The sequence below is a fragment of the Prunus dulcis genome, chromosome 6 (genome assembly GCF_902201215.1).
Source record: "Prunus dulcis chromosome 6, ALMONDv2, whole genome shotgun sequence".
Taxonomy (NCBI): Eukaryota; Viridiplantae; Streptophyta; class Magnoliopsida; order Rosales; family Rosaceae; genus Prunus; species Prunus dulcis.
The window spans coordinates 25,079,256-25,106,843 of record NC_047655.1 but is presented as its reverse complement, the minus strand read 5'-3'; the positions used below and the strand labels follow the sequence as shown (position 1 = coordinate 25,106,843).

The window sequence follows — 27,588 nt, the reverse complement described above, 5'->3', positions numbered from 1 at the left end:
AAATTGTATTGCTTGGGGACTATATACAGTTTCTTTTAATTTTGTTTAAAAAAATAGTATAGCCGTGCGGCTATACAGATTTCGACACGTGGGGCCTTATCCTAAGGATGTACATAGTACAGCCATGCGGCTATACTTAGTTTTGTGATTTTTTGAAAAAATAGTATAGCCGACCGGCTATACTCTATTTTAATAATGTTTCTTACAAAATCGTATAGCCAAGCGGCTATACTCCACAAATATAATATTTTAACAGTATAGCCATACGGCTGTACTATGAAAATAGAATATTTTAAAAGTATAGCCGCCCGGCTATACCTTTTAAGTAGTATAATATGGATTTCTCTTTTTTAATTACTTTTATTTGTAGTTATATTTTAGTTATTATTTACTTAGTGAATATTAGAGGAAAAAAAATGGAAAAATGGAAAAACTATTTATTAAGTAATATAATTCATGAAATTAATTAAAATATTTCATACTAATTATTACTAAGAAATAATAATTAAAATAGAATTGCTAATTTAACTAATTAAATATGACAAGATATTATTTAATTACCAAAAATAAAATTTTAAAAAATTAATTGACCTCAACATACTAAGTTAATTTTTTTTACAAAAAATCTCTCCCGACGAAATATGTCTTATTCTTGGCGAACTTGAGTATGCTTCTTCTTCAAAATGCAAAGTAAAAAACATGACGAAAAATCATATGGGGCAAGCACCCTGAGGGGTGGGACCAGCACAGAGTTGAACGATATGGCTACCTTCGACCCACAGGGAATAAGAGGAGTCATTTTTTTTAGAAATCTTCTACAACTTCAAAGGTATAACCCCTGGGAATACTTTAAATCATATCAATTTTGGAAATCATATCAGTTTCGGAAATCATAAAAATTTATAAAAAAATGCTTATGGTTCTAATAAATCAATGCCAAACGGTCATTTAAGCTACAAATGTTTTAATAATGGCGTGAAGCTTGACCAACTTGCATAAATGAAGTTGTGAAATGTTTCATTGATTCATAATTTAAAAAAAAAAAAAAAAAAGTACATGACCTAGCTACAAGTCGCAATACAACATCCAAACAACTAAAAATACTAATTAACATCAGAAAATGGCCATCAAGACGGCTTCTCCCAACACATGCCCTTGAATTGCTTCTAAAACCTTCTCCTTCGTCACCTGCAACAAACCCAAAAATTCAACAGAACTAAATATAGACAAAAAACTGACCATAATTTTTAACCAAAAACAAATGTCATAGACTTTGACAACAACAAATATACACATGCACATGCACATACCTTGTGACCAAAGTGCAGTTCATCATCCAAAGCATAGAGCTTGAACTCGAACCTATGGCCATGATTAGGCAATTTCGGCCCTCGCCACCCAGGCACCTTCCAGTCATTGTTCCCTTCTTTGATCCCACCATAATCACCCCCCACCTCCTCCTCTTTCCCAGTGAACCCCTCTGGCAGCTTCTTCACAGTCGGTGGGATGTTCACCACCACCCAGTGGGTCCACGGCACGATCGGGCCATTCGGGTCGGGTGCATCAATGTCTTGTACAACCAGGGCGAGGCTCTTGGTCCCCTGCGGCACGTTGTACCATTCTATTGGTGGAGATATGTTCTTATTTGCCCCTTGGCCTTCTCCTGTGTATTTTCTGGGCAGCCTTCCTTCGTGGTCTATGCCTGGTAATACCAATCTGAACTCTTCACTGGAAGCCATAGCCTCTAAGCTTTTGCGCACACGTGCTTGTTGATAATGAGAATAATTTATATGCTATTTTTATGTCACAATTGTTTATAGGGATCTGGTCTTTTGCGGTGCACTAATGTTAGACACGACACGTTATGGGATAGACGTTTCGAGTTGGCGATACAAGGTGCGAGGAGTATTGTGCCGTGACACGTGCTATGAAACCTGGAACTTGCTGGACCCTTCCAGCATGTACTACCGCCCACGCAAGTCAATATTGATTAATATAATACCTTTGAGCGAAAATTATCAAATTCTATCCATCCATATTGTAATACGGATACTACTTGATTCCTTTATGATAAAGTTATATATATATATTTTTTATGGATCACAATCTGACACATACAGTTCTGATCTCTTGGATCCCTGTAGTTCAAGAGATTTATGGTCACTCACCGTTGAATACTCATTGTTGGATGTACATTCAACGGTTCACTTATTTATGACTTGAATCGGATAATAATCATTTATGTCATATTGCATTTATATATATCATTTTGAACCATTGGATTAATATCCAACGGTGAGTGACCACAATCTCTTGGACTCCTGTGGTCCAAGAGATCGGGACTGCTGACACATATATATAAATCATTCATAAAAAATATATATAAAAAAATTTATGCATATATAATCACATTTACAAAAATATAAAAACTCTTATTTACATGGTAAAGACATAACAATGTTGAATGATAGAACCAGACTCTAATTAAAAATATAAGTCACTTTTGGTTATTCATTTGTCACTTTGATATCTATTGTTTCAATTCTGACCCATGTAGTTTAATATTCCTCACACAAACTATATGATAGAGTAAACACGTATCCTTAATGTGTAATGGTATTTTGGACAAACTCGAATGTAATTTAACAAAATTTATGACGTGTCTTGAATAAAAGTGACATAATTTAAATTAAAACAACCAAAATAGTAAAATCAGCAAACTACATGATGATAAATTACCTTTTGAGTCTTTGCATGACAGAAAAGGCCTCATTTCAAGTTCCAAGTTTTGGGTTGGGAAGGGATCTTCGAATTCATATCACATGGATCAGTCCGGTCCATTACTATTTATAATCATGTCAATGCTAGAGTTTCTGATTTTGTGATTAGATTAGACGAAAGAAAAAGACAGACAAAACAAGCGTCCGAGTACAATTTACATGGCTTAAAAAGAAGGGATAAAAATGATTAGGACGTACATAATGTGCAATTATTGGATGCGTGACTGGTGTGTAATGTGTACTGGAAAAAGCTCATAAAGCTCATTTCGAGTGGTCTATTATAGTAATGGTGCATCTAAACTTAGCGTACCATCCAATCGTGCCCATAGACCATAGGGTGTTGGACAATTTTGGGCATGCACCCAAAGAAAATAGGACAATCAGACTGGCACGTGTTGTCTCACAACACTGCAAAATATTCCACTTGGCCGGTGTATGTGTGTTGGTGACTTAAGCGAAGTGATAGGGCAGAGTAGGAGAGTACCATGGACCAGTCCCTTTTATGATACGTCTTGCAATTTTTATTTTCACGGGCGGGACTTTACATGCGTTTGTTTGTAAGGCCAATTTGTATAAACAAATATTTAGTACACTTATCTCTTCTTTTTCCTTTTTTCTTTTTCTTTGGGTCAATATGTCGTACACACTATAATCTTCTTTCTTCATGCAGCTCATATTTGCAGGAATTCTTTTGCAGTGATGCTGAAATTTCAAATTTTGGATGAGACTAAAACCTAACATTTATATTTGAGTATAAGAGATAATCTAAAATACAGAGAAGATGATTCTCATGCACATAAAATTAAGACCCCGTTGGAGGAAGCAACCATCATTAAACCTAAAAGAAACAACCAACCTCAATGCCATAATCATAAATCTTAATTCTTCAGTTTGATTTGAAGTGTATGTAACAAGAGAGCATTAACGTTAAAAAAATGATATAAATTAAGTAGGTTAAAATGGTGTGTATTTTCAATTTGAAGTGGAGTAAAACTTTCATGATTCTTCTACTTGCGTGTGCTCCTTCTAAATTCTTCTCCTTTTATCGGGTTGACGATCATAAAAAGTGTATAATGCAGAGCGAGCACAAGTCAACGTCCATTTTAAATGCAGAAAAAGATATCTGTAAGGTTTTGATTTGAGGAGTGCAAAACCAAATAGACCACAGATTTGTCTCGTAACGTTTCTGTTACTCAAAAACTGCAACCACAGTAAAACTCTGCAGCTGCATTCACCTTATAAAGCTAAGAACCCTTCCTGCCGGCCCTGTAACAGTAACTTCCTCAACAGTAATATCATCACTTACCTTCCCCTGTGATGTCGATGTTTCCATTTCCAATCCCCGGTTCGGTGTGTGGGGGCCCCAGACTCAAACATCAACTGGCTAATCCGCAGGTTTACCAACTCTGCCCTAGCACTGTGGACAGTGGAGTATTAACATATTTTAATTCTTGGGTTTTTTGTCTTTTGCAATTTGTAATTTTACGTCTACATAGCCAAGTCTATTGATATTTGTTTCTACTTAATTGAAAGATGTCTTAACTCACATGAATGACAATGACGATATATTCTTGTGATGAGTTCGATAGTCTTATTAATAAATGTATTAGTCTGTTGTAAAAGTATCATCTTATTATAAAAACATATATAACATATATACATTGTAGAATTCTACATGGGCATTATTCATAGATTAGTTACACACTACGAGAAATCTGGTGTACAAAAAAATTATGTAGAAAAAGTGAAACAAATTTTATGTCAAAACACTATGCGGTCATGTACATCAGCAGAAGTTTGTGACTGATGTGTGGTTTGACGAAGACAGATAAAGCAGGTAATTTTGAGTTGAACAAGTAAGAATAATTAGGGTTCTACCCACCCCCACTGTGAAATTAAATCGGAGACTCATCTGTCCTCCTATAGCTTATAGCTAGGGACCCCCCCACCCTCCCAACCCCACCTGGTTCCTTTGCTTCTTTTAATAGTTTTTTTTTTCTTCATCTTTTGTCTGTTTTAATTTGTATTTTCATCTTTGCATGCTTTTGTCTTTTTGTCTCGAAGCAAAGTTGCAATTCATCATTCGCATTGCTGAACGAAAATGTTCGAATCTGTCAAGTTAGGCAGTGCCCTGTGTGGACTCAACAAAGTTTTGGTCTAGATTATTGCATATAGGGAATCGGGTAAATATTCAACGGAGGTGTTTGGGGATCTAAGCTTGAATCGTAGCACTAGTTGAAGCCAAGTTTTTGCTAAAAAATGCCCTTTAAAAGAAGAGCTGATGATAAGACCTTAAGCCCTTTTCTTTTTCTTCCTAAAGAGGTGTAATTGAGGGGACACGAATAGTAATTCTCTTTCAGCAAACAGTGCATAACCTAAGGATAAAAACTATAAAAAGCATAACCGTACGATTTAAAAGCCCGGCAAGGATTTGGTCCTCGGATTTAGACGCACCTGCAGCTGTGTTACATCCACTTAGATTTCATAAATAAAAGAAAAAGGACCCCCACACCACCCACCACCTCCCCCCTCTTCTCTTTAGTCTTTCTCTTCATTCCTGACTAGCCTCAAAAAGCCAATTTGACTCCAACCCAAACAACAAAACACCCTCTCTCTCTCTCTCTCTCTCTCTCTCTCTCTCTCTCTCTCTCTCTCTCACAGACTGGTTAAGGGCCAGTGTTCCTTTGTTTTAAGGGAGGGTCCTTAATAGGTCACACTTTACCTAGTTGCGGACAGAATAAAACTATTTGTACCATCTTAATTGAGTATTTGTTATATTATCTTAACCTAACAATACGTTGATAAATGATAAGTTGAGATGATACAAATATCGGATCAATAGTATTTATGCACCAAATGCCAGGAAAATAAAAAAAGCAAAAAGCAGAGGAAACCTTTGCGTAGGTTAAAGAGTCTCCCTCCTGGGCCTCCTGGCTGGGCTAGGACCCCTAGGGTGGACACCCGAATCCTGAGCCAAAGATTGGCTGACTCACATGACGACATCTCTCCCCTTCTCCTTGATTCAAAATGAACAAACCACAATATTCATCTCCCTATATATAATACCATGCACCCAAAAGCACTTACCCCTACCAAGTGCTAGCCAAAAAAGCCCAGTTTCAAGCAATCAAATAGCCACGTTTGCTGTTTGTCCTCCAAATGGACTATTTCTCTGCTACTAATAACTCTAGCTCAGATGGCTCTAACTCTTCTTCAGCGAACAAACACAACGGCACCGGAGAGAAGATCGAGGGTGGCGTGAAGAGCAAAAGCAAAGGAGTGAGGCTTTCCACAGACCCGCAGAGTGTGGCGGCCAGAGAGAGGAGGCATAGGATCAGTGACCGGTTCAAGATCTTGCAGAGCTTGGTTCCTGGTGGGACCAAAATGGACACGGTGTCCATGTTAGAGGAAGCTATCCACTATGTGAAGTTCCTCAAGGCCCAGATATGGCTTCACCAGAGCATGATCAACTTTGTGGACGATGATGATGGTCTTCACCATGACCGTTCATCATCCTCATCATCCTCGTCTATGTTCCAGTACCAGCTTCCAGCTGATCATCCTCTTCATCATCCAACTGGGTCCCATGATTTCTACTCTCAGAACAATTTCGTGCAACCACCTTCACCAGCTATGAATATTCCATTGCCTGACCCTAATTACTTCCAAGGTCAAGAAGCCATCCCCAATATTGAAGCCTACATGAAATATTATAGCTAGTTTATAAGTAGTTCTCTCTCTCTTAGCCACATTCACTATGTGTGCTTTCTATGACTATGAGCAAGTATGTACTAGTGATATTTAAGTTATGGTAAGCCTTGGACTGGTCTATTTTCATGGTAAAATGTTTTAACAAATTGTACTTCTTTTTTGCTCTAAAAATGGGAAGGAATTAATGTTGTTGTAGTACTGATGTTTCTGTCTAGACTGATTTAGATTATATGGCTGATTTGGTGTGTTCATGAACCTACAAATGATCCCAAATTGTGGATTAACTTAAATGTCCAGTGGTTTTAAGGCTGATATTGCCAAACATGTCCCTGCAGAGGTCAACATTCTTTAGTCTCTTGGAGTTTTTACGGGAGCTTCCTTGCATCCAAATGGCCGCAGCCATTACCAATGAGAGTTGGTTTTGGTAAGCTTCCTGCATTGTGTATAGCCCTATCAGTGTTTGAGTTCCACTGTCAGCAGTCCTCATTAGTGCGGGATTTGTAATTTCCTACATAAATTCATACTGATAGTAACTGACAGTTAGGTGCCACGAATAAGTCATTCCGACTCGAGATAGTGAGTATGCCCTGATGCTGTTGGTGAAAAAAGCCAATCTCCCCTCTATACTTTTTCTCATCCAAAAAAGGAAAAAAAAGGCCACAGCCATTTCATAACTGATTATTTGTTTTTGGTCTTACGAACATTTGTTTTTGAATAACTTGTGATACAAAGACTACTATATTTGTAAAACATACAAATTAAAGTAATGGGATTAGTTTAAAGGTTTTAAATATTCAGATGAATTTCAAAAGTTTTTTTTTGAGGGAGATTAATTTCAATTAGAATGAATTATTTGATATTTTCACCAAATAATTATTACTTCAAATATAAAGTGGAAATTCGCACGTATTTTGCCTATGAGAATATGAGTATCCGTGTTTTGTCTAATTTTTTTTAATAAAAAAATATATGAAATAAATTAAATAATACAAATTAAGACATGGGGATTGAATTGGAGGGTTTTTGTGCTACTATTGGGAATGGTTCTGTGCATCAGGCTGAAGTTTGCTAGCAAATCTAATTGTTTTCCGTTAATTGTGGAGTGCTGTAGAGCTTGTGAGTGTTCTCAGTTGTGATCCCCTGCAGCCGCTGTTCAATCTTATATCCAGTTGCAAATCTTTTATGAGTGGTGGTGTGTTTAGGAAAAGCAATTATTAAGCCTTTTGATTCTTCATATTTGGAATGCTCCTCTTGTTCTTGTCAACCCGTTCATTTTCAATGACTCCTATATGGTTTCTATATTCAAGTTTGTTGTCGGTTAGTGTTTGTGTGGGGGCCCTCCTCTCTACAAAAAAAAGCTTTGTTGATCATGTATTTGTATCCGGTGAACACCAACATATTGTACGTGCGTTCTTCAATGTTTCCTTTTTGATTTCTGCTTTTGTTATCCGGTCATTCTCATTTTTAGAATGTCTTTCTTTCTCTTTTTACTTTTGTTTTTTAGAACTGTTGGGCATCATTTTTACCACAATGCTTCCAAACTGTCTGTTGGGCTTCAAGGCCCACGATGAGGTACCCCTTCTGGTCTTGAGCGCAGACCATATTTGTCCTATACAGTAAATTCGTTTTTAACGGCAATAACGACTCAGTTAATTACAAGAGCATTTCTGGCATGCTTTTGTTCTTACTCTACAATGCAAAACTTTTAGCCGCCTTTTTCATGTCTTAGTTTAATGGCTCTCCATGTGTTTGATGAAATTCCTGACTAAAAGATTATAACACTATCTATATATACAAGCTGTTCTTGTCCCACCATTTTGGGTTGATAATTACGAAAGTATAACACTGAAAAAGTAAATTGTGAAGAGAAAACAAAAAGAAAGAACATAAAAAACAAAAAATTGTGTCTATGGAGAAAATGAGTACGAGGAGGAAGAAGAAGATGAAATAGGTGGTGATAAATGGCATGTACAACTTGGGTCATGAATGGCCCTCTTCCTACTCATATCAAGTTTTGAACAAAACACACAATATGTACCCCGAAATCCTTTGTCTTCTGATTCGTTCTCATCTATATCACAGTCTTCCGTGATATACGTGCTATCTTCTTCAAAATCTTCTTCCTCCTCCTCGTTCCATTCATCGCGAGTTTTGTAAGTAAATCCCATCATTGGAAGGATTGCCAGAAGAATTCTGTCAATGCTATCCTCCAACCAGTTTCTCCCCTCCTCCCACAATATTAAGAGGATAACAATCACTCCTGCTCCCACTCCAAACCCCATTCCAGTATATATGGACTGCCAGTCAAACCCAATTCCTGACACTTTGTTTGGAGCCTTTGGTGCTGCATCTGGTGATCCGCTGGTATTACTGCACCTTAGAGTCAAAGGTGGACCGCATAATCCTTTGTTTCCTGCAAAGGATTCTTCTGCAAATGTTGAAAACTGAGTACTGACTGGGATCTCCCCAACCAGTTGATTGTTTGAGAGATCCAAGAATGAGAGGAAAGTAAGTTTGGCAAACTGTGCTGGAATTTCTCTGCCCAATTTGTTGTTCGAAAGGTCTAAGGACTCAAGCTGTCGCAAGTTGCCTAATGAGGTAGGTATTGCACCTGTGAGGGCATTACTGGACAAGTTGAGGCCATAGAGTGATTTGAGTTCTCCCACTTCCTCAGGTATTGATCCACTGAACTTGTTGTGTGAGAAGTCAATCGAGGTGAAGACGGTCAGAATCTTTACCAACTCCATCTCCAGACCTTTATTGGTAACTGTCATTGTATCCTGATAGTATATCTGCCCGAAGTTTAGGACTTTAAATCGAAGATGCTTGAGCTTTGACCGGGCATCATCTTCGTCATCCATCATTGCCTGCCAGGTGGTCAAGCATTTTCCTGGTATTTCACCACTAAAATTGTTGAGTGATATGTCAACAATTTGAAGCATTGGCCAGGTTCCATTGGGCTTGCGACATCCAATGTGCTCATAAAATTTGTTCGATCGCAAAACAAGTACACGCAAGGTGGATATTTTCTTTAACAAGCAAGGAAAGGTATCTGATATCCGATTGTTTCCAAGATTCAGAACCTCTAACATTGTGCAATTGGCTAGAGATTTTGGAAACTGACCTTCTATCTGATTGTCATTGAGGTCTAGAGTTTTTAAACTACAATGCTGAGGAAAGTTATCAGGAACAGCGTCAGAAAGTTTGTTTCTCCTTAGATTAAGCACTGCAAGGGTGCTTACTGCAGTCAAGCATTGGGGAATCATGCCATTTAGAGAATTATTGGACAAATCAAGAACCTGAAGATATGGCGCATTGCATATTGATTCTGGAATGGCCCCATGGAAGTTATTGCTTGAAAGAGAGAAGAACAGAGTGTAAGTAAGGAAACCTCCGATGTCAGGTGGTATGCTGGAACTGAAATTATTTCTTGAGTAATCCAGATAAATGGCAAATGGCGGAAAAATTGGGATTTGTCCTTGAAGCTGATTGGAATGAAGGTCAAGCATAGTCAAAGTAGAAGTAAGATTAAGCAAAGGGCCTTCTAAAGTAACCAAGGAGTTGCAAGAAAGATTTAATTGATTAAGACTACTGAGCTTCCAAATCCAGATGGGTATCTCGCCATGAATCTGGTTTACTGAAAGGTCCAGATAGACTAATCTAGACTGGTTTCTCAAGAACTCAGGAAAAGTTCTCAACTTTCCAGAAGCCAATTTCAATGTGGAAATATGAGGAAAGGTGGTATACGAGGTATTGACGCTGTTATAATCAATCAACAAGCTATTGTAGGAAAGATCAAGACTCGAAAGATTTTTCAGTTGTGGAAGATGCTCAAGAGGAAAGGAGCCGCTGAAGTTGTTTGAAGAAAGTAAAAGAATCTTAAGCCCTTGGAGTTTAAAGATAGACATTGGTATAGGGCCTTCCAACTTATTGCTACTCAAATCAAGGGTGTCCAGTCGAGAGATACCGCCAAATACAGGCAACTGACCGGAGAATTGATTGTTAGAAAGCTGTAGTTTCTGCAGCGGTGAAAGAGAAAATAGAGACGGTGGAATAGTCCCATCAAGTAGATTGAATCTCAAGTCGAGATTCACCAGATTAGTAAGGTTTTCCCAGTGAGAGGATATAATCTGACCTGTTAGAAGATTGGATGAAAGATTTATTAGGGTCAGATTCTTGGCCATGCTGAAGAATGGAACAGAACCATTGAACTTGTTCGTTGAGAGGTCCACATAAATCAATTGCGTAAGGTTTTCCATTGACCTTGGTATTGATCCAGTGAAATTGCAACTTGGAACATCTATTTTGGACAGCATTTTGAGGTTCCCAATAGAGTTCGGTAGCAACTGGCCTGAGAAATTTGCCCCATTGAGAACCAGGGATTGAAGAGATGCATTCTTCGGAAATTCTGGTAAGGAACCCTGAAGCTGTGAATTACCAGATAGGTCTATAGTCTGCAGTGTAGGTACTCGGAAAATCTTCTCTGGAAATGTACCATATAACCCAGAACTGCTGAGGTGCAAGGAAGTCAAATTTGTGAAATTTGAGAAGAACTCTGGAACTTGAGTAGACAAATTGTTTTTCTCTATACGAATCACTGAGAGTGAGTGAAGTTTCAGTAATGAACTATCAAAAGGGCCTGAAATATTAGAAGTGGACAAGCTCAACACCCTCAACTTTGGCAGTGAAGATGATATAGCTTGGCACCACTGAGCCCCACGTGCTGATATATTCACACCATCAAGAAGAAGTTCAACAAGCTCAGAAAGGTTGCCAATGAGCACATTCAAATTTGGATTCTCAAGTTTCAGTGAAGGAGTTCCGGAAAAGTATAAGGTAGATAAATCAAGAGTTACCAACCTTATCAGGTGTGAAATCTCAATTGGAATCTGCCCCACAAAGCCAGCATTTGACAGGTTCAGATAACTCAAATTGTTCAGCTTGTTGAACTGGGATGGAATCTGAATATTGTTGAAGTTATTGTAAGCCAAATTCAGGTTCTCGATGTACTGCAGATCAAAAAGAGCACTTGAATTATCAAGTCCTCCTGAAATTGATTCGCTGCTTAAGTCGAGATGAGAAACACATCCATCTTTGCAGGAGACACCTTCCCAAGAGCAGTAATCTGAGCCATTTTTCCACTGCTTAAGTTTGTTAGATTTTGCAGGGTCAAATTGGAGGCCGTTCTTCAATTGAAGCAACAAAGATTGCTGATCGCTTGGGCATTGGCTAGAGACCACAAAGACATGGAAGCTGAGTGAAACATAGTAAATGGGTACTAAGAAAAGCCATGAAAGCAGAGGAATTCTCATTGAAAGCTCTGATAAGTGACACCCGCACAAGAGGAAACAGAGCAGGCTAGGATATAAGCAATGGTCCCATGAAGGCAAAGATCCATGAACATGAACCTTGAGCTCCTGGAATTGAGCCGTTGACCAGACCAAAAATCTTGCAGAGGTAGCACGGAAGGGAGACTAATTGGAAGTTTTGAATGGGAGGCAGAACATGGAAGAAGACAAAACAGAGAGAATTGGGATGGATGAGTGAGAAGACTCAGAGCCGCGTTTGTTTGTATAATGTGGACTTGTTCTTGAGGCGGCCTTTTTTTATAGTATTTATCACCATAGCTTTCTGAGAGTCACTCCTGGCGAGTTGCAAACTTGGAATATTCAAGCCCAATTGCCTTCGTCTTGGTTGTTGACTTTCTTGTATTTATTGTGGAAAAATACCAATCCCATTTCTCCCTCTAGATAAATCTCATTTTTACTGTCGTGTTTTTAACTCTTTAGTTTTACATTTAAAACTTAATCTTGGGTAATTTAAGACGTTCAGATGAAGTCTCCAATTCTGACCAAACGGTGGTTGCCTTTCAAAATATTAATAATTCTTGTAAGGCGTGGTTGTTGCAATTTGCAAACCAGCCATCACCATCCTCAACTAATTAGGTTTGAAAATTAATTAAGCAGGATTAGTTGCATGTTTAGAACAGTATTTTAGGGACTAAATTATAAGCTCCCTTGAGAATCCGAATGCCCAGAAAGTATGCATTTATAATCTCGTTCTTATTATGTAACAATTGTCAGAAACATTTTTCTTTTTAAATTTATATATTGCGTGTAAAATAATACACCATGCAAATTTTAATTTGGAACGCGTCATCCACGCAGTGAGAAAAATTGATTTTTCTGTACCAGAAAAAGATTAAATATTATTTGGTGTGAAAACATCGATGAGTCGGGCATCTTGGGTGGGAGGGTGACGGATATGGACAGTGTAGGGAGGCTTCATATCGAGGAAAAGATGGACAAATTATTTATTGTTCTTAGAGTCATGCATGATTTTCAAACTAATTTCAATGTCATTGTTGGAAAAGAGTAAAGTCATACGATAAGTTTGACATTTCGCCATGGAGTTTGGTACTTTAACAATCTAAGCTAACAGCAGTCAAAATCTCATTAAAGGGTTGTGAAAATCCCACAGAAAAATTGGATGGCGAAAAAGAAAGAAAATAACCCTTGAAGAAAGAAAAATCAAAGACACCAAAATACAAGTCCAACAATTGGAAGAAAAAAAACACATTCACACAGAATTATTGGATTCTTAGAAGGAAGTGATCAAATATTCTGTCAAAAACGGTCCCATGTTTGTTTTTTGGGTCAAAAATGGTCCCATGTTTTGTCCAACCCCCCACCTGCCCTGGTTTCCCTTAGACTAGGACATCATGAATGAGTTTAGCAGATATTTCCTGCCCGTTAGGCAACGGTAGAGATGTTGTCGTTGTTGGTTTAGGTGAATCTGAAATATGAAGCTTAACAATGGGATTGCAAATCTCAGCTGTATGTTGCAGATAGTAAAGGTTAATCGTTTTATTAGTCCTTTAATTTAGACCCGATTTGTATTTGAATCTCTCAATTTCTAAAATAGTTCATGTGGTCCTTTAACTTCACTTTCATTAGGATAAATGGTCATACAGTCAATTTTGTTAATTTTTTTTTTGTTAAATGCAGGGGCAAAATGGTATTTTTATATTAAAATAAAAAAATGATATTTTAAAAATAACAATAAAAGAAAATCAAATAAAAAACCAACCAAAAAAAAAAATCAATTTTTGGGGGAGTAGAAATCGGGATAGAGGGGGGAGAGAGAGAGAGAGAGTTTAATTTTAATTTTTTTTAGTTTTTAAAATTTTTTTAATTCATATTTTAATCAATTTTGGTAAAAATACCATTTTGCCCCAGTATTTAACAGAAAAATAAACAAAATTGACAGCATGACTATTTGTTCTAACGAAACTGAAGTTAAAAGATCAGGGGAACCATTTTGGAAATTCAGGAACTCAATTTCAAATCAGGTTTAAGTTCAAAGACTAATAAAATGATTAACCCGTTTCAATTTTATTTTATGAAATTTCATAAAAAATAAGGAGTCTTTATGTCGTGTTATAGAGGACCTCGCCGCAGATAGTAATGCTCTTGTTGCTTATTTATTTTTCTTTTTTCACGGCTTTCGAGTCGAGACGGTTTAATCCCATCCGTTGAAACTTCACAAGAAGGCAAATTGAAAGAAACAAGATAATCATTTTGTTTTGAACAAGCTCAGATTATTTGAATACAAACTCAAAGAAACAAGCTAACATTTTGTTTCGACTAGGCATAAGTTGAACAAGCCCAGCTCGTTGATTTGAAAAGACGATAAAGGATGATGATCTGCTGTGAGAAGTCCATTACTTAAAAAGTACAAGATAATAGAAGGTCATTTTGCTTTACCACACTGCAATACCAAACGCAGCGGGTAGGGTCTGTCCACAAGTAGTTAGTAATGATTTGCTGATATGTGAATTTATGTAATGTTTTCTACATGCCACAAAAAATAAAATATGAAAGATACATGATATTCCAAGACTAACTAGAGCACAATTAAATTAACTATGAAACCAGAAAGCTCACTTCTGATTTCTTGGATCTCAAAATACCTTTGGCAAAACATGGATTCCCGCTGCATTGTTCCTCATAATCAATTCAACGTTTCCACCTTTGATTTATGTGAACATGTCTTCGATGAATACCAATTCTTTCCTCCAACTGAGGGAATATCTTGAGAAGGATGTTATACATAGCTTTGTAATACCATTTACTCCATCTCTTGCACAACACAAGTGACCCAATAGCAATTCCAAAGCCAAATGTAAAACCAATTTCGACACTGATAACACCCCAATTAATCTCACGATGATGATTTGGAGCCTTTTGTGCTGCATCTGGTGACTCGCTGGGATAATTGCATGTATTCGTCAACTGTATCCCACATAATCCTTTATTACCTGAGAATGAAGCTGCTGAAAATGTTGAAAGCTGTCCATTGCTCGGAATCTTCCCGACCAGTTGATTGTTAGAGAGATTCAGGAATGAGAGGAAAGTGAGTTTGGCAAGTTCTGCTGGAATTTCTCCGCCCAATTTGTTGTTCGAAAGGTCCAAGGACTCAAGTTGCCGCAATTTGCTTAATGAGGTTGGTATTACCCCTGTGAAAGCATTACTGGACAAGTTGAGGACATAGAGCGATTTGAGTTGTCCCGCTTCCTCAGGTATTGATCCACTGAACTGGTTGGAGGAGATGTCAATAGAGGTGAAGACAGTTAGAATCTTTACAAACTCCATCTCTAAACCTTTGTTGGTAACAGTTACAGAATCCTGATAATATATCCCAGTGAATTTTTGGAGTTCAAATCGAAGATGATTGAGTTTTGACTGGTCATCATCTTCGTCACCCGTCATTGCCCCCCAGGTTCTCAAGCATTTTCCTCGTATTTCACCACTAAAATTGTTGAGTGCTATGTCAACAATTTGAAGCATTGACCAGTTTCCATGGGTCTTGGGGCATCCAAGGCGTCCATAAAATTTGTTGGATCGCAAAACAAGAACACGCAAGGTGGAAATGTTCTTCAACAGGCAAGGAAACGTATCTGCTATTTGATTGTTTCCAAGGTTCAAAACCTCTAACATTGTGCAATTGGCTAGAGATTTTGGAAACTGACCTTCTATCTGATTGCCATTGAGGTCTAGAGTTTTTAAACTACAATGCCCAGGAAAACTTTCAGGAATAGCGCCAACAAGGTTGTTTCTCCTTAAATTAAGTACTGCAAGAGTCCCGCTCATTGCAGTCAAACACTGGGGAATCAAGCCACTGAGAGAATTATTTGAAACATCAAGAACCTGAAGATTTTGTGCATTGCATATAGATCCTGGAATGCTTCCATGAAATTTATTGCTTGAAAGAGAGAAGAATATAGTATTAGAAAGGAAATCACCAATGTCAGTCCCTATGCTAGAGTTAAAGTTATTTCTTGAATAATCTATATAAACTGAAAATTGTGAAAGAAGTGGGATTTGTCCCTTAAGCTGGTTGGAATGAAGGTCAAGGACAGACAAACTAGAATTAACATTGAGGAGGAGAGGACCTTCTAGAGTTTCCAGAGAGTTGCAAGAAAGATTTAGTTGAGAAAGATTATTGAGCCTCCAAATCCAGTTGGGTATCTCTCCACGAATCTGGTTTTGTGAAAGGTCCAAATTGCTTAAGTGGGATTGGTCTCTTAAGAAATCTGGGAATCTTCTCAACCTGACAGATGCCAATTTCAATGTGGTAATTTGAGGAAAGGAAGAGTCAGAGGAATTGGCAGTGTTGTAGTCAATCGACAAACTATTGTATGAAAGATCAAGACTTGAAAGATTTTTTAGTTGCTGAAGCCTATTAAGTGGAAAGGAGCCACTGAAATTGTTTGAAGGAAGTGAAAGAATCTTAAGCTTTCGGAGATTGAAGATAAACATGGGTATAGGCCCTTCCAAATGGTTGCTACTCAAATCAAGGGTGTCAAGTACAGAGATAGTAGCAAATCCAAGCAACTGACCAGAAAATTGATTGTTAGCAAGCTGTAGTTTCTGCAGCACGGGAAGAGAAAACAGAGACGGTGGAATAGTTCCATCAAGTAGATTGTGTCTCATGTCGAGATTCACCAGATTAGTAAGGTTTTCCCAATGAGAGGAATTAATCTGACCTGTTAGCTGATTGTAAGAAAGATTTATTAGGGTCAGATTCTTGGCCATACTGAAGAATGGAATAGAACCATTGAACTTGTTCCATGAGAGGTCCACAGAAACCAATTGTGTAAGGTTTTCCATTGAGCTTGGGATTGATCCAGTGAAATTGCAACTTGAAACATCTATTCTGGACAACATTTTGAGGTCGCCCATAGAGTTTGGAAAAAACCCAGTAAAATTTGCCCCACTTAGAACCAAGGAACGAAGTGATCCATTCTTCGGAAATTCTGGTAAAGAACCTTGAAGCTGTTGATTACCCGACAAGTCAATAGTCTGCAGTGTAGGTACTTGGAAGATCTTCTTTGGGAATGTACCATCTAACCCAGAATAACTGAGGCGCAAGGAAGTCAATTTTGAGAAATTTGAGAAGAACTCTGGAACTTGAGTAGACAAATTGCTGTTCTCTATACGAATCACTGAGAGTGAATGAAGTTTCAGTAAGGAACTATCAAAAGGGCCTGAAATATTACAAGCGGACAAGCTCAACACCCTCAAGTTTAGCAGTGAAGATGATATAGCTTTGCACCACTCAGTCCCATGTGCTGATATATTCACACCATCAAGATGAAGTTCAACAAGCTCAGAAAGGTTGCGGAGGAGAACATTCAAATTTGGATTCTCAAGTTGCAGTGAAGGAGTTCCGGCAAAGTAAAAGGTAGATAAATCAAGAGTTACCAACCTCGTCAGGTGTGCAATCTCAATTGGAATCTGCCCCACAAAGCCAGCATTTGACAGGTTCAGATAACTCAAATTGGTCAGCTTGTCGAATTTGGATGGAATCTGAGTATTGTTGAAATTATTGTAAGCCAAATTCAGGTTCTCGATGTACTGCAGATCAAAAAGAGCATTTGAATTATTAAGTCCTCCTGAAATAGACTCGCTGCTTAAGTCGAGATGAGAAACACATCCATCTTTGCAGGACACACCTTCCCAAGAGCAGTAATCTGAGCCATTCTTCCACTGTGCAAGTTTTTTAGACGATGTAGAGGTAAATTGGAGGCCGTTCTTCAATTGAAGCAACAAAGATTGCTGATCGCTTGGGCATTGGCTAGAGACCACAAAGACATGGAAGCTGAGTGAAACATAGTAAATAAGGATTAAGAAAAGCCATGAAAACAGAGGAATTCTCATTGGAAGTTATAGCTGGCTGCTGATATGTGACAGCAAATGTGGTGAAGAACAGAATAGGCTAGGATATTAGTTTGCAAATGTGGCTTCAGCAGTGGTGGAAATATGAAATTGCTTTAGGGGATTGACCAGGTGACTTGCAAATGTGGCTTCAGCAGTCGTGGAAATAGAGACGCTGAGGAAAACTGAGATAGTGATGGATATGGTGGCAAATTAAATTTTGTGGATAATGTCTCCACAACATTTGTGGTTTGCTTGACTTGTTCACTTCGAAGCCTTTTGCCATCTACTTAATGGGGGTGTTGCAATGTAAATGTATGTAGGTTGTTTTATTCGATGTTTCACTATAAGGGGACTATTGACTATTGAATAAGTCGCTGAATTTCTGGGTTCATGAAATTAAAAATTGGTTCATGCCTCATCCATAGTTTGAATTGTGAAATTGCATGGTCGTGCCTCGGGATGAATTTGAGCCATTTACAACAAAGAAAAACTAGCTGTGAACTTTGTAAGCACGTGTTAAAATGACTGGATGTTCAAATATCATTCTTCCTGGAATGCAATTACAAAATAAGGACCGTGTTGGCAAAAGTTCTGTTTCTTAAGCAAAACAATTTGAAGCATTCATAACAAATTATAAAAGTAAAAATAAGTCCCATTTGTAACCTGAGGTTTTGATATGCTTAAATCCCATTTATTGAAACTTACACAAGAAAGAACAAAGAAAAAAATAAAATAAAATCTCATAATCCAACGTAGCCCTTTGATTTATCCCAATTCTTTCCCCCGGCTGAGAGAATATCTTCAGAGGGATGTTATACGTAGCTTTGTAATACCATTTACTCCATCTCTTGCACAAGACAAGTGACCCAATGGAAACTCCAAAGTCAAATGTAAAACCAATCTCGACACTGATAATACCCCAATTAATCTCACGATGATGTCCAGAAGTTGGAAGGCTTCCATTCACTGTTGGTGGGGTAATACTGATGGTTCATAGAATTTGCCCAGGTGCCATTGGTCTTGGGACATTCAATGCGTCCATAGAATTTGTTAGACTGCAAAACAGGGACACGTAGAGTGGATATGTTCTTCAACAAGCATGGAAAGGCATTTGCTAGGTGGTTCTTTCCAAGGTTTTGAAACCCGTAAACCCGTGCAGTTGGCTAGAGATTTTGGAAACTGACCTCTTCTATATGATTTTCACCCAGGTTTAGAGTTTCTAATTCACAGTACCTGGAAATTCAAAATTAGAAATAGTTCCAGTAAGGTTGTTTCTCCTTAATGCTCTTGTTGCTTATTTGTTTTTCATTTTTCATGGCTTTCTAGTCGAGACAATTTAATCCCATCCGTTGAAACTTCACAACAAGGCAAATTCAAAGAAACAAGATAAGCATTTTGTGCTAATGAAGCTTAAACTATACACTAGCAAAGGTGCCCGTGCGATGCCAAATAATAACATGCCAAATACCCCACTACCTCAAATCAACAAACCCCTAATTACATTTCCAAATAACAAAAATACCCTCTCTCTCTCTGCTCTGCTCTTTTTTTTTATTTTATAAAAAATATCTTTTCTTGCAATCTAAGTCTAGCCCTTATTATTTGGTCCAAACACAACCCAAATGATATAAAAACCCCCGGAACACATTTACATATACTCTTCTGCTGTGACCTGCAGAAGTATATATACATTACAGTTTGCACTGCAAAAAGAAAGAACATGACTTCAGTTTGCATATCAAACTGCGTCAACGATGCACGTGACCCAGCACTTCTTTCTACACTTGAGCACTTCTTTCTACACTTTCTAGAACCTCACTTGTTGAATGAGTAATACTCTTTCCTTCTTATGGTCTTTTAGGTGTTATACATATGTTTCAACATTATTTCAATTACGATTTTTTGTGTTTGGCTAAATGTACACCAGAGAAGTTTATATCAGGGTTATTGGCCACGAAAATGCACCCACAAAACCTCAGGCTTCTTTCTCATCCAACAATAGGAATTACATTGAAAGCGAATGTGTTAGTTCTCCTTTCTCAGGTTACTTAGGAATTAGGATAGGCAGTTATATGAATTATATGCTTACAAAGGCACACGCTCAGAGTGAGCATTATATGGACTAGATAATGTTCAGCTTCATTACTTAAATATAGATAGAATAATTGACGTACTTCTTATATCATGTTCAAATAAGAACTGTGGCAAAATAAACTTTATCATTTTATTTGACATTTCAATACCTCAAAACTAAATAACAAACTTATCTAGTTACTGGTTTCCTTTGTTTCAAGATGTGAGCAGATCTCAGACAAAGCTGCAAGCAATTATATCTCCAATGGCACTTAGAACCCAAGAAAGACATGCTATAGTCCAAGGGATACCTCTAGACAAGCATTTTTTGCCTTAGTTCTTTATTTGATCCATTTTGTCATGTTTCAGGTATGTTATTAAACTCTTAATCTTTTTCTTTACCTCATAAAGATCAATTTGTGGTCATCATGATTAAGATCTTGAGTTTGCGTTTGAAAAACATTGAACGAAAAACCCACTTTCTGTTATGTGTAAAAATTAGATTAATCACCAGTTTCTTTTTTTCGTTTAAGGCATGTATTATGTTTTTTAATTCCTCATAACATTTTATTTCACCTAAAAAAATATTTATATGTTTTCAATTCAGGATAATAACTATTTGTATGTAGGTGTGCTTGAATTATGGGATAAGGTTTTGCATTTCAAGGAAGCTGTATTTAATACAAGTCACATGAAGACCTGAAAGCTGCATTCAAACACCTCATTCGATTGGAAGTGGGCTTCGAGGACTAGTGATATAGTGACTGTTATAGATTCAGGTGAAGAATTAATCTTTAGTGCCTACAAATACTGGATAGATTTTATTTGGGAGATTTAAAAATAAGAAAAGGGACAATAATGCTGGCTTTTGCCGGCCCAACATAAGCAAATTTCAAATTCTTTTGATTGGTTGTTTAGAGCCTTATACATGAAATGAACCATAATCACTTGAGAAAATGGCAATCGTGCAGAGAAGAAGGGGCGCAAAAACCATACTTAATTATTTGAGGATGAGATCATGACACAGTTTTCATTTCCCAAAAATTAATTGTAAGAACTCAAAACAAAATATCTAAAAAGAAAGAAAATATCTAAAAAGTAAGGAAAATATCTTTTAGCGAAAAGACAAGTTTGCCCTCACATATTTTAATGGGGGAAATTTGACTTTTTAATCGAGAAAGAATTTGGGAATTCTGCTTACGCCATTGCGTAGAGCGCGGCGAAATAAGTTCGTAGACACGGAGTAGACCCGAATCGGAGCTGTAACGAAGAAGATATGGTATAAAAACCACGAGGGGCAAAATGATAATTTGATCAAAAAGTCAGATTTTTATAGCTCTCTCTCTCTTCTCCCCGTCAGCTCTCTCTCTCTCCTCCCGAAGCCACCCGCGCCGCAACCTCCGCGCCTTCAAATCGTTGTCCCGTCCACCACAGGCGGTCTTGATCTCCGACGTGGGTACCGTTGGAACCGTGACACACCCACTGTTCTTTTCCGACCAACACCAGCCGCGGGGGTGCCGGAATTTGGCCGGCATCTGCCATTGTTGCCGACTTTGGTGTTCGAACTTCCAGTTCGAATTTCTCCTTCGTTTCTCCACCAAATCAATCGAGTAAGGTATGGTTTCTCAGCTATTTTTCGTGTTCTAGCTGATGGGTATATGGGTATTATCGATTTTAGCTCTAAGGGGTTCGATTTTCGACTTGAAATCTGGCCAGAATTTCGGCCGCTCGAAACTACTGTTTCCGGTCACTTTTTGGGGTATGTCCAAGAACAAAAGTGACTTCAAATGGGGTGTTTTACCTAGGGTAGGAGTTTGGAGTCTTGGTTCAAAGATTTTTCGGCCACCCGAAATCGCTTTGGACACCCAAAGCTGCCCGCGCATGCTGGAGCGCGTGGGCGAGGGTAGTGATGTAATTCTGTGCAGTTTTGTGACCCTCCTGTCGTCACAAGCGCGTGGGATTTCGCGGATCTCGATTCGGAGTCCGTTTGAACTTCGAACGGATTTTCCATATCGCGCGATCCGTGGGTGCAGTGTCGTTAAATAATCGGATCGCGCTGAATTTCGGATATGTCGGTCTACATGATGTCAAGATCGTGTAGGATTCGACGGATTGCGAATCGGAGTCCCGGGTACTCCGGAATCACGAACCCTGGGGCTAGGGTTTGGATTTTAAGCGATAACGCGATTTTGGCTAATCCGACAGTCCGTTTCGGATCAAATTCGCGGAACATGGTTCCTTCTTTATGAGGAACCTTTATAGAAGCCCAGATTGGCCATCGGAGGCCGTGGACCCGCGGGGTCCCGGGTCGGCCGATCGGACAGCTTATCGCTTAATTAAACGTCGGGTCTTCCAAAACTGACCTAAGAGTCTAAAATGTTAATGTGGGCACATGAGTAACTCGGATTTGAATGCTCATATTTCTAGGAGCCGGGAGCAGGGTGTTTAATTTAATTCTTTTATTCAGCAGTTTATTAATTTAATATTTATGGGTAATCAGGCACAAGGAGCCAGACAGCACCGCAGAAGAGACCTTCACGAGATCCAATTAGCTTGGACCATCTGTGAGTGGACTTTCTTTCATAAACCAGATTTCATGAATGATTTGATGTTGATTTTATATAAATAAGTTTTATAAATGAGTTTATATTGATTTTATATAAATAAGTTTTTAGAAATGAGTTTGTTGAATAAATTTCTTTATTTGATCTTGAGCAAGTTTATTTACGGTTCCGAACATGATCAGTACAGTAACAGTTCTATAAGTCTGTGCTGCTTATTTACAAGTTATAGAAACAGAGTTTGTGGTTGGAATCAGATGAGACAGCAGCCCAATTTGAGATTTCAGTTTTAATCGAATTTTTCTAAAAGAATCTATTTTAAACCCACCTCATACCCATTTTCTTTGGTGATTATCCACAGTTGGACCGATGTCTACGGACATCCAGTCCGATTTCAGTTAGTCAGTGCACTTGACTTGCCTCACGAGTTTCGGGGACGCTCGAACCGTGAGTGCCAGGATTTGCGGCTCGGCAGACTTGGTGTCCCGAGACCTGCCAGGATTGCGGCTCGGCTGACTCTGTGTCCCCGAGACCTGCCAGGATTGCGGATCAGGCTGACTACGGTCCCCTGCATCCTGCCAGAGCGACTCGAGCTGACTTAGTGTCATCGAGGAATCTGCCGGCTGGACAGGCTGATCATAGTCCCCTGATTTCGCCAGTTTGCGGCTCGGGTAGACTGCGTGGCACCCGAGACCTGCCAGGGGAATTGACGGTTATGACAGGAGTACAAATTGGTGTTACTTTCAAAGGATTTTGGGTTTTATCTTATTTAATTATGACTTTCAGTTATTTTATATCAACTTTTCCGATTTTTCAGGCGTTGATACTTTTATATTGTTCAGTTATGCAAGGTTTGAGCACAGAGCTTTTATACAAGTTTGATTCCAGTGTTTTATGCAAACTTTGATTTCAGTGCTTTTGTACGAAACTTTTCTAGCTTGAATATGAGTTATATAGGACGCCTTGAGTTTAGTTTGCTTTAAATGGAGAGTACGTATTTAGCTTTATTTAACTATTTCTAAATGGGGGTTATTATGTTTGTAAAATTATTTTTAAGAACATTATTTTTGTCCACTCACCTTTTCAACTTGTTTTTCACCCCCAGGCCATAGAAGTACGCGGGATCCACTACCGGGCCATTCGTAGCTTCCTCGCCGTCAAGTAAGGTAGAGTTTTATAGAAAATCCTTGAAAAACCCTGAAACTTAGACAAATGCTCGGATATATAGTTGAAGTTGAAAAATAGGAGTTGAGATTTGTTATCTGAAAAATTCTAGCAGTTGGTGTGAATTAAATTGATTGTTTAACAGGTGGAAAATATTGGGTTTGGTCAAAATACAGGGGAGATTCTGCCGAATTTTCGGCAGAAGTCTAAAAGGAGAGTTTAAAAAGAATTTGAAGCGAGAAGGGTAAAAATGGTCTTTTGTGCCCGACATTCGCCAGGTGTCGGATACGCACAGGGCTTGGCTCGAATTCCAAAGTGAAAATTGGGTCGGGTCCTGTCATTAATGTTCCCTCTTGAGCAGGTGTAAATTACGAGAAATACTCCCTACTCATGTTCCATTAGTGCGACCTTCTATTTTATCTTTCTTCCCTTTTGATAAGTGACATGAGGAGATAGATAGGGAGAAGAGAAAGAAATGAGAGTATGAAATTTTTTCACTTGAATAACCCATTAAAAATATAATTAATAAATTTGCATATAGCACATTATGCATTCTCTAGATTTAATACTTGTATTTTTTTTTTTACAAATTTTAAATAATACCAACCAAAAAAAAAAAAAAACCTACACTTTAATATTTTAATAAATAGTCTATAATAGCTGAGTCTTTCACTGTATATTTTTTTTTTTTTTTTCTTTCCATGATACTCTATAACTACAGATTTGGTGGCTTTTAAATTGAGTGGCAAGCAGGATCTCAAGAAACATCCACAATTCAAATCCCGGTGATTGGTTGTTTAGAAGAATGGCACTGCCTAATTAATAGAAAAATATATGTACTTAAGAGATTAATTATTTATTTGTCGTCGTTGCTGGCTTGACTTTGAAGTCTTCTTCCCGTCTATCTGTAAGACTACTGTCACCAGGAAAAAGAGAGCGTGAAACTTTGCCCCTACAAACACCATGACAGAGAGAGCCATGTGGTCCAATAAAGTGGACGGATAAGATAAGGCATACTCCCATGTCCCACCTACGTGCAGGGGCGGCCCTGGGGTGGTGCAAGTGGCGCCACCGTACAGGGTCCCCGATTTTTAAGGGCCCCAAAAAAAAAAATTATTTATATTATATATATATTAATATTATATGAATCGTATATATAATGTAGCGTATAAATATTTGCACAACAGCTTGTTCAGAGGAGTTGGATGGAGTGCATCTCTCTTGGCAAAAGGGCCCGAGTTCGATGCTCCTTGAGGTCGTTCTACTTGCTGCCTTTTTTGATATTATTTTTGCATTCAAACTTTACATAATTATAAAATTTAAATAAAATAAAAAAACATAAAGCCTTTTACAAATAGGCAATGTGAAGCTTAATTTAACCACACCAAAGGAGGAATTTATATGCTATATATATCCCCCAAAGGTTCTTAAAAATAAAATAAAAAAGGTTTTCTCCTTCAAGAAAAGTACTTTCTTCATTCAAAACACCATGAAAAAAGCTTCATGACTTCTTCTTTCTCTTAAACTCTGATTTTCTAGTAAGTAAGCATCATTGTTCATCAATTTCTCTTTGGTTCTTTTTTCAATCCTTTGACAATTTTTGTTATTCTTTCAATTTCAGGAATTTGAACACCAAAAAAAGAAAACCCTAATTCCTGAATTCATAAAGACCACTCAAAATCAAATAGTCATATTCAAATCTCAATTCGAATTCAGGTATGTATCTAAATTTCAATCTATTCTATATATTACATGACTTATATTATTAAATTATTATCATGTTGATGATTGGTTGTATGAGAATATAGTTTGTAGAAATATTTATCTATTTCTTGCTGGGGTTTTCTTCCAGGTTATAGGGTTTTGGAATTTTTCTTTATAATCTGAACATGCCACCCACTAGAAAATACGTTTCTGGATATACAAAACGGCTTAGAAAAAGAAAAATCGAGGATTTGACTCAATCTCAAAGAGGAGCTCTTGATAGATTCATTGTTAGAGAATCACATGCTACAATTGATGAAAATATTTTCAATGAACAAGAGCAAGATGATGTTGAGGAATTGCAAGATATTGAAGAGTTGCAAACGGTGTTGCAAAAACTTAAGCTTGATATTGATAATGTGAGAGGACAAGGCTATGACAATGGATCAAATATGAGTGGGAAATACCAAGGTGTCCAAAGAAAACTTTTGGATGTAAATCCTAGAGCATTGTACACACCTTGTGGTTGTCATAGTCTTAATTTAACACTTTGCGATATTGCAAACTCTTGTGGAAAAGCAAAAGATTTTTTTGGAATCATACAACGTATTTATACATTGTTTGCTAATTCTACAAAGCGGTGGAAGATATTGAAAGATAATGTTAAACACTTAACTCTGAAATCATTGTCAGTTACATGTTGGGAAAGTCGTATTGAAAGTGTAAGAGCAATAAGATTCCAAGCTGCAGATTTAAGAGAAGCTTTACTTCAGTTAGCAGAAAGTGACGGTGACTCCAAAATAACAAGTGAAGCTAATTCTTTGGCAACATATGAACTTGGAAATTTTGAGTTCTTATTGGGCATGGTTATTTGGTATGATATATTAGGTGCTGTCAATGTAGTTAGCAAAAACTTACAATCTGAAGACATGCTTATTGATGTTGCTATTGATAAAGTGAAAGGGTTGATTACTTTTTTTGAGAAGTATAGAGAAAATGGGTTTACAGAAGCTATGTGTACTGCTAAAGAAATTGCTACTGACATGGGAATTGACCCAGTGTTTCTTGAGAAGCGAAAAATTCGTAGAAAATAATATTTTGATGAGAATACTTGTGAGCCATCCCAATCAGTTCCTGAATCAGCTAAAGAAAAGTTTAGAATTGATTATTTCTTGTATTTAGTGGATCAAGCTATTGGTTCTTTACGAAGAAGGTTTCAACAATATCAAGAGTATGAGAATATTTTTGGGTTTTTGTTTACTTCAAAGAAGTTAAATTCATTGGATGATTGCGATTTGAAGAATAGTTGTAGTCATCTGGAAAGCATTTTGAAAAATGACAAGTTTTCTGACGTCGATGGGGAGGATTTATTTGTTGAGTTGAAAGTTTTACGGGAGCTTTTACCAAAAGAAAATACCACAGCTATTGCAATATTAAATTTCTTGAAAAGATTAAATTGTTTTCCAAATGCATTCATTGCATATAGAATCCTATTGACTATTCCTGTTACTGTTGCATCTGCGGAAAGAAGTTTTTCAAAATTAAAATTGTTAAAATCATACTTGCGATCAACTATGTCGCAAGAAAGATTAAATGGACTAGCTTTGATTTCAATTGAAAGTGAACTTCTTGAAAAACTTGATTATGAACATTTGATTGATGATTTCTCTTCTAAAAATTCAAGAAGATCAATTTTCAGACATTAGTATTGTACTAGCTGTGTTTTTTTTTTCTTCTGGGGTAAAAGCTCTCGTAATAATTTTAATTCTTCAAATAAGACAGCAAATACAATGTGAATGATTTTTGGATAATCAGGTATGTTTTTGTTGTTGCTTTTGTGTTTAATGCAATATAATCTAATTTGTTAATGACATTTGTGTGCAACTACTCTTTAATTTGTGATTGCCAATTTTTTTTTTTCTATTAAACACAGATTGCTTATTGGAGGCAGCAAGAGACTTTATAGGGGCACAAGGAGCTTATTTTTGTACAAAACATTTAACTTTATCAAATGGAAACATTTAAATTTTTATGAGTTTGATTTATGATTGTCATTGCATATTTATTGATGGTGAATTTTAGTTGAAAAAAAATTGTTTATGACATTAAGTTATGGCAAATTTTTATAGTATTTTCGTATTAGATTATGCGAGGCCCCAATTCAAGTTTCGCACAGGGCCCTCAAAATCTCAGGAACAGCCCTGCCTACGTGTACTCTGGGGTTTCCACAAAGGCATGGTCAAGTTTTTCTCTGACATAGAATATTCTCAATAAGTAATACGATATGCATAATTTGCCTCAATTTATATCGAATTACAAATTAAAAACTCTACGCAGCACCCCCTTGCAAAAATTATAGCTTTAAAAGTTAAA

The 27,588-nt window shown here is 37.4% G+C and overlaps 4 protein-coding genes across 4 annotated transcripts; 1 reads left to right on the top strand and 3 right to left on the bottom strand.

Moving 5' to 3' along the window:
* Positions 1–920: 920 nt before the first annotated feature.
* Positions 921–1,854, bottom strand: LOC117632687 (UPF0098 protein CPn_0877/CP_0992/CPj0877/CpB0906). The gene is made up of 2 exons (XM_034366236.1): positions 1,311–1,854; positions 921–1,188 (listed from the first exon to the last, which is right to left on the bottom strand). Exons 1-2 carry the CDS (start codon positions 1,737–1,739, stop codon positions 1,114–1,116), a joined length of 504 nt encoding a protein of 167 aa, XP_034222127.1. The 5' UTR covers positions 1,740–1,854; the 3' UTR covers positions 921–1,113.
* A 4,085-nt stretch (positions 1,855–5,939) lies between these two features.
* On the top strand, positions 5,940–6,510 carry LOC117630541 (transcription factor LAX PANICLE 1). The gene has a single exon (XM_034363249.1). The coding sequence runs from the start codon at positions 5,940–5,942 to the stop codon at positions 6,498–6,500; it is 561 nt and encodes a 186-aa protein (XP_034219140.1). The 3' UTR covers positions 6,501–6,510.
* Positions 6,511–8,264: 1,754 nt separating this feature from the next.
* On the bottom strand, positions 8,265–12,150 carry LOC117629696 (receptor-like protein 6). The gene has a single exon (XM_034362264.1). The coding sequence runs from the start codon at positions 11,801–11,803 to the stop codon at positions 8,399–8,401; it is 3,405 nt and encodes a 1,134-aa protein (XP_034218155.1). The 5' UTR covers positions 11,804–12,150; the 3' UTR covers positions 8,265–8,398.
* Positions 12,151–14,356: 2,206 nt separating this feature from the next.
* Positions 14,357–17,744, bottom strand: LOC117631742 (receptor-like protein 7). The gene has a single exon (XM_034365029.1). It carries the CDS (start codon positions 17,711–17,713, stop codon positions 14,510–14,512), a length of 3,204 nt encoding a protein of 1,067 aa, XP_034220920.1. The 5' UTR covers positions 17,714–17,744; the 3' UTR covers positions 14,357–14,509.
* Positions 17,745–27,588: the final 9,844 nt, after the last annotated feature.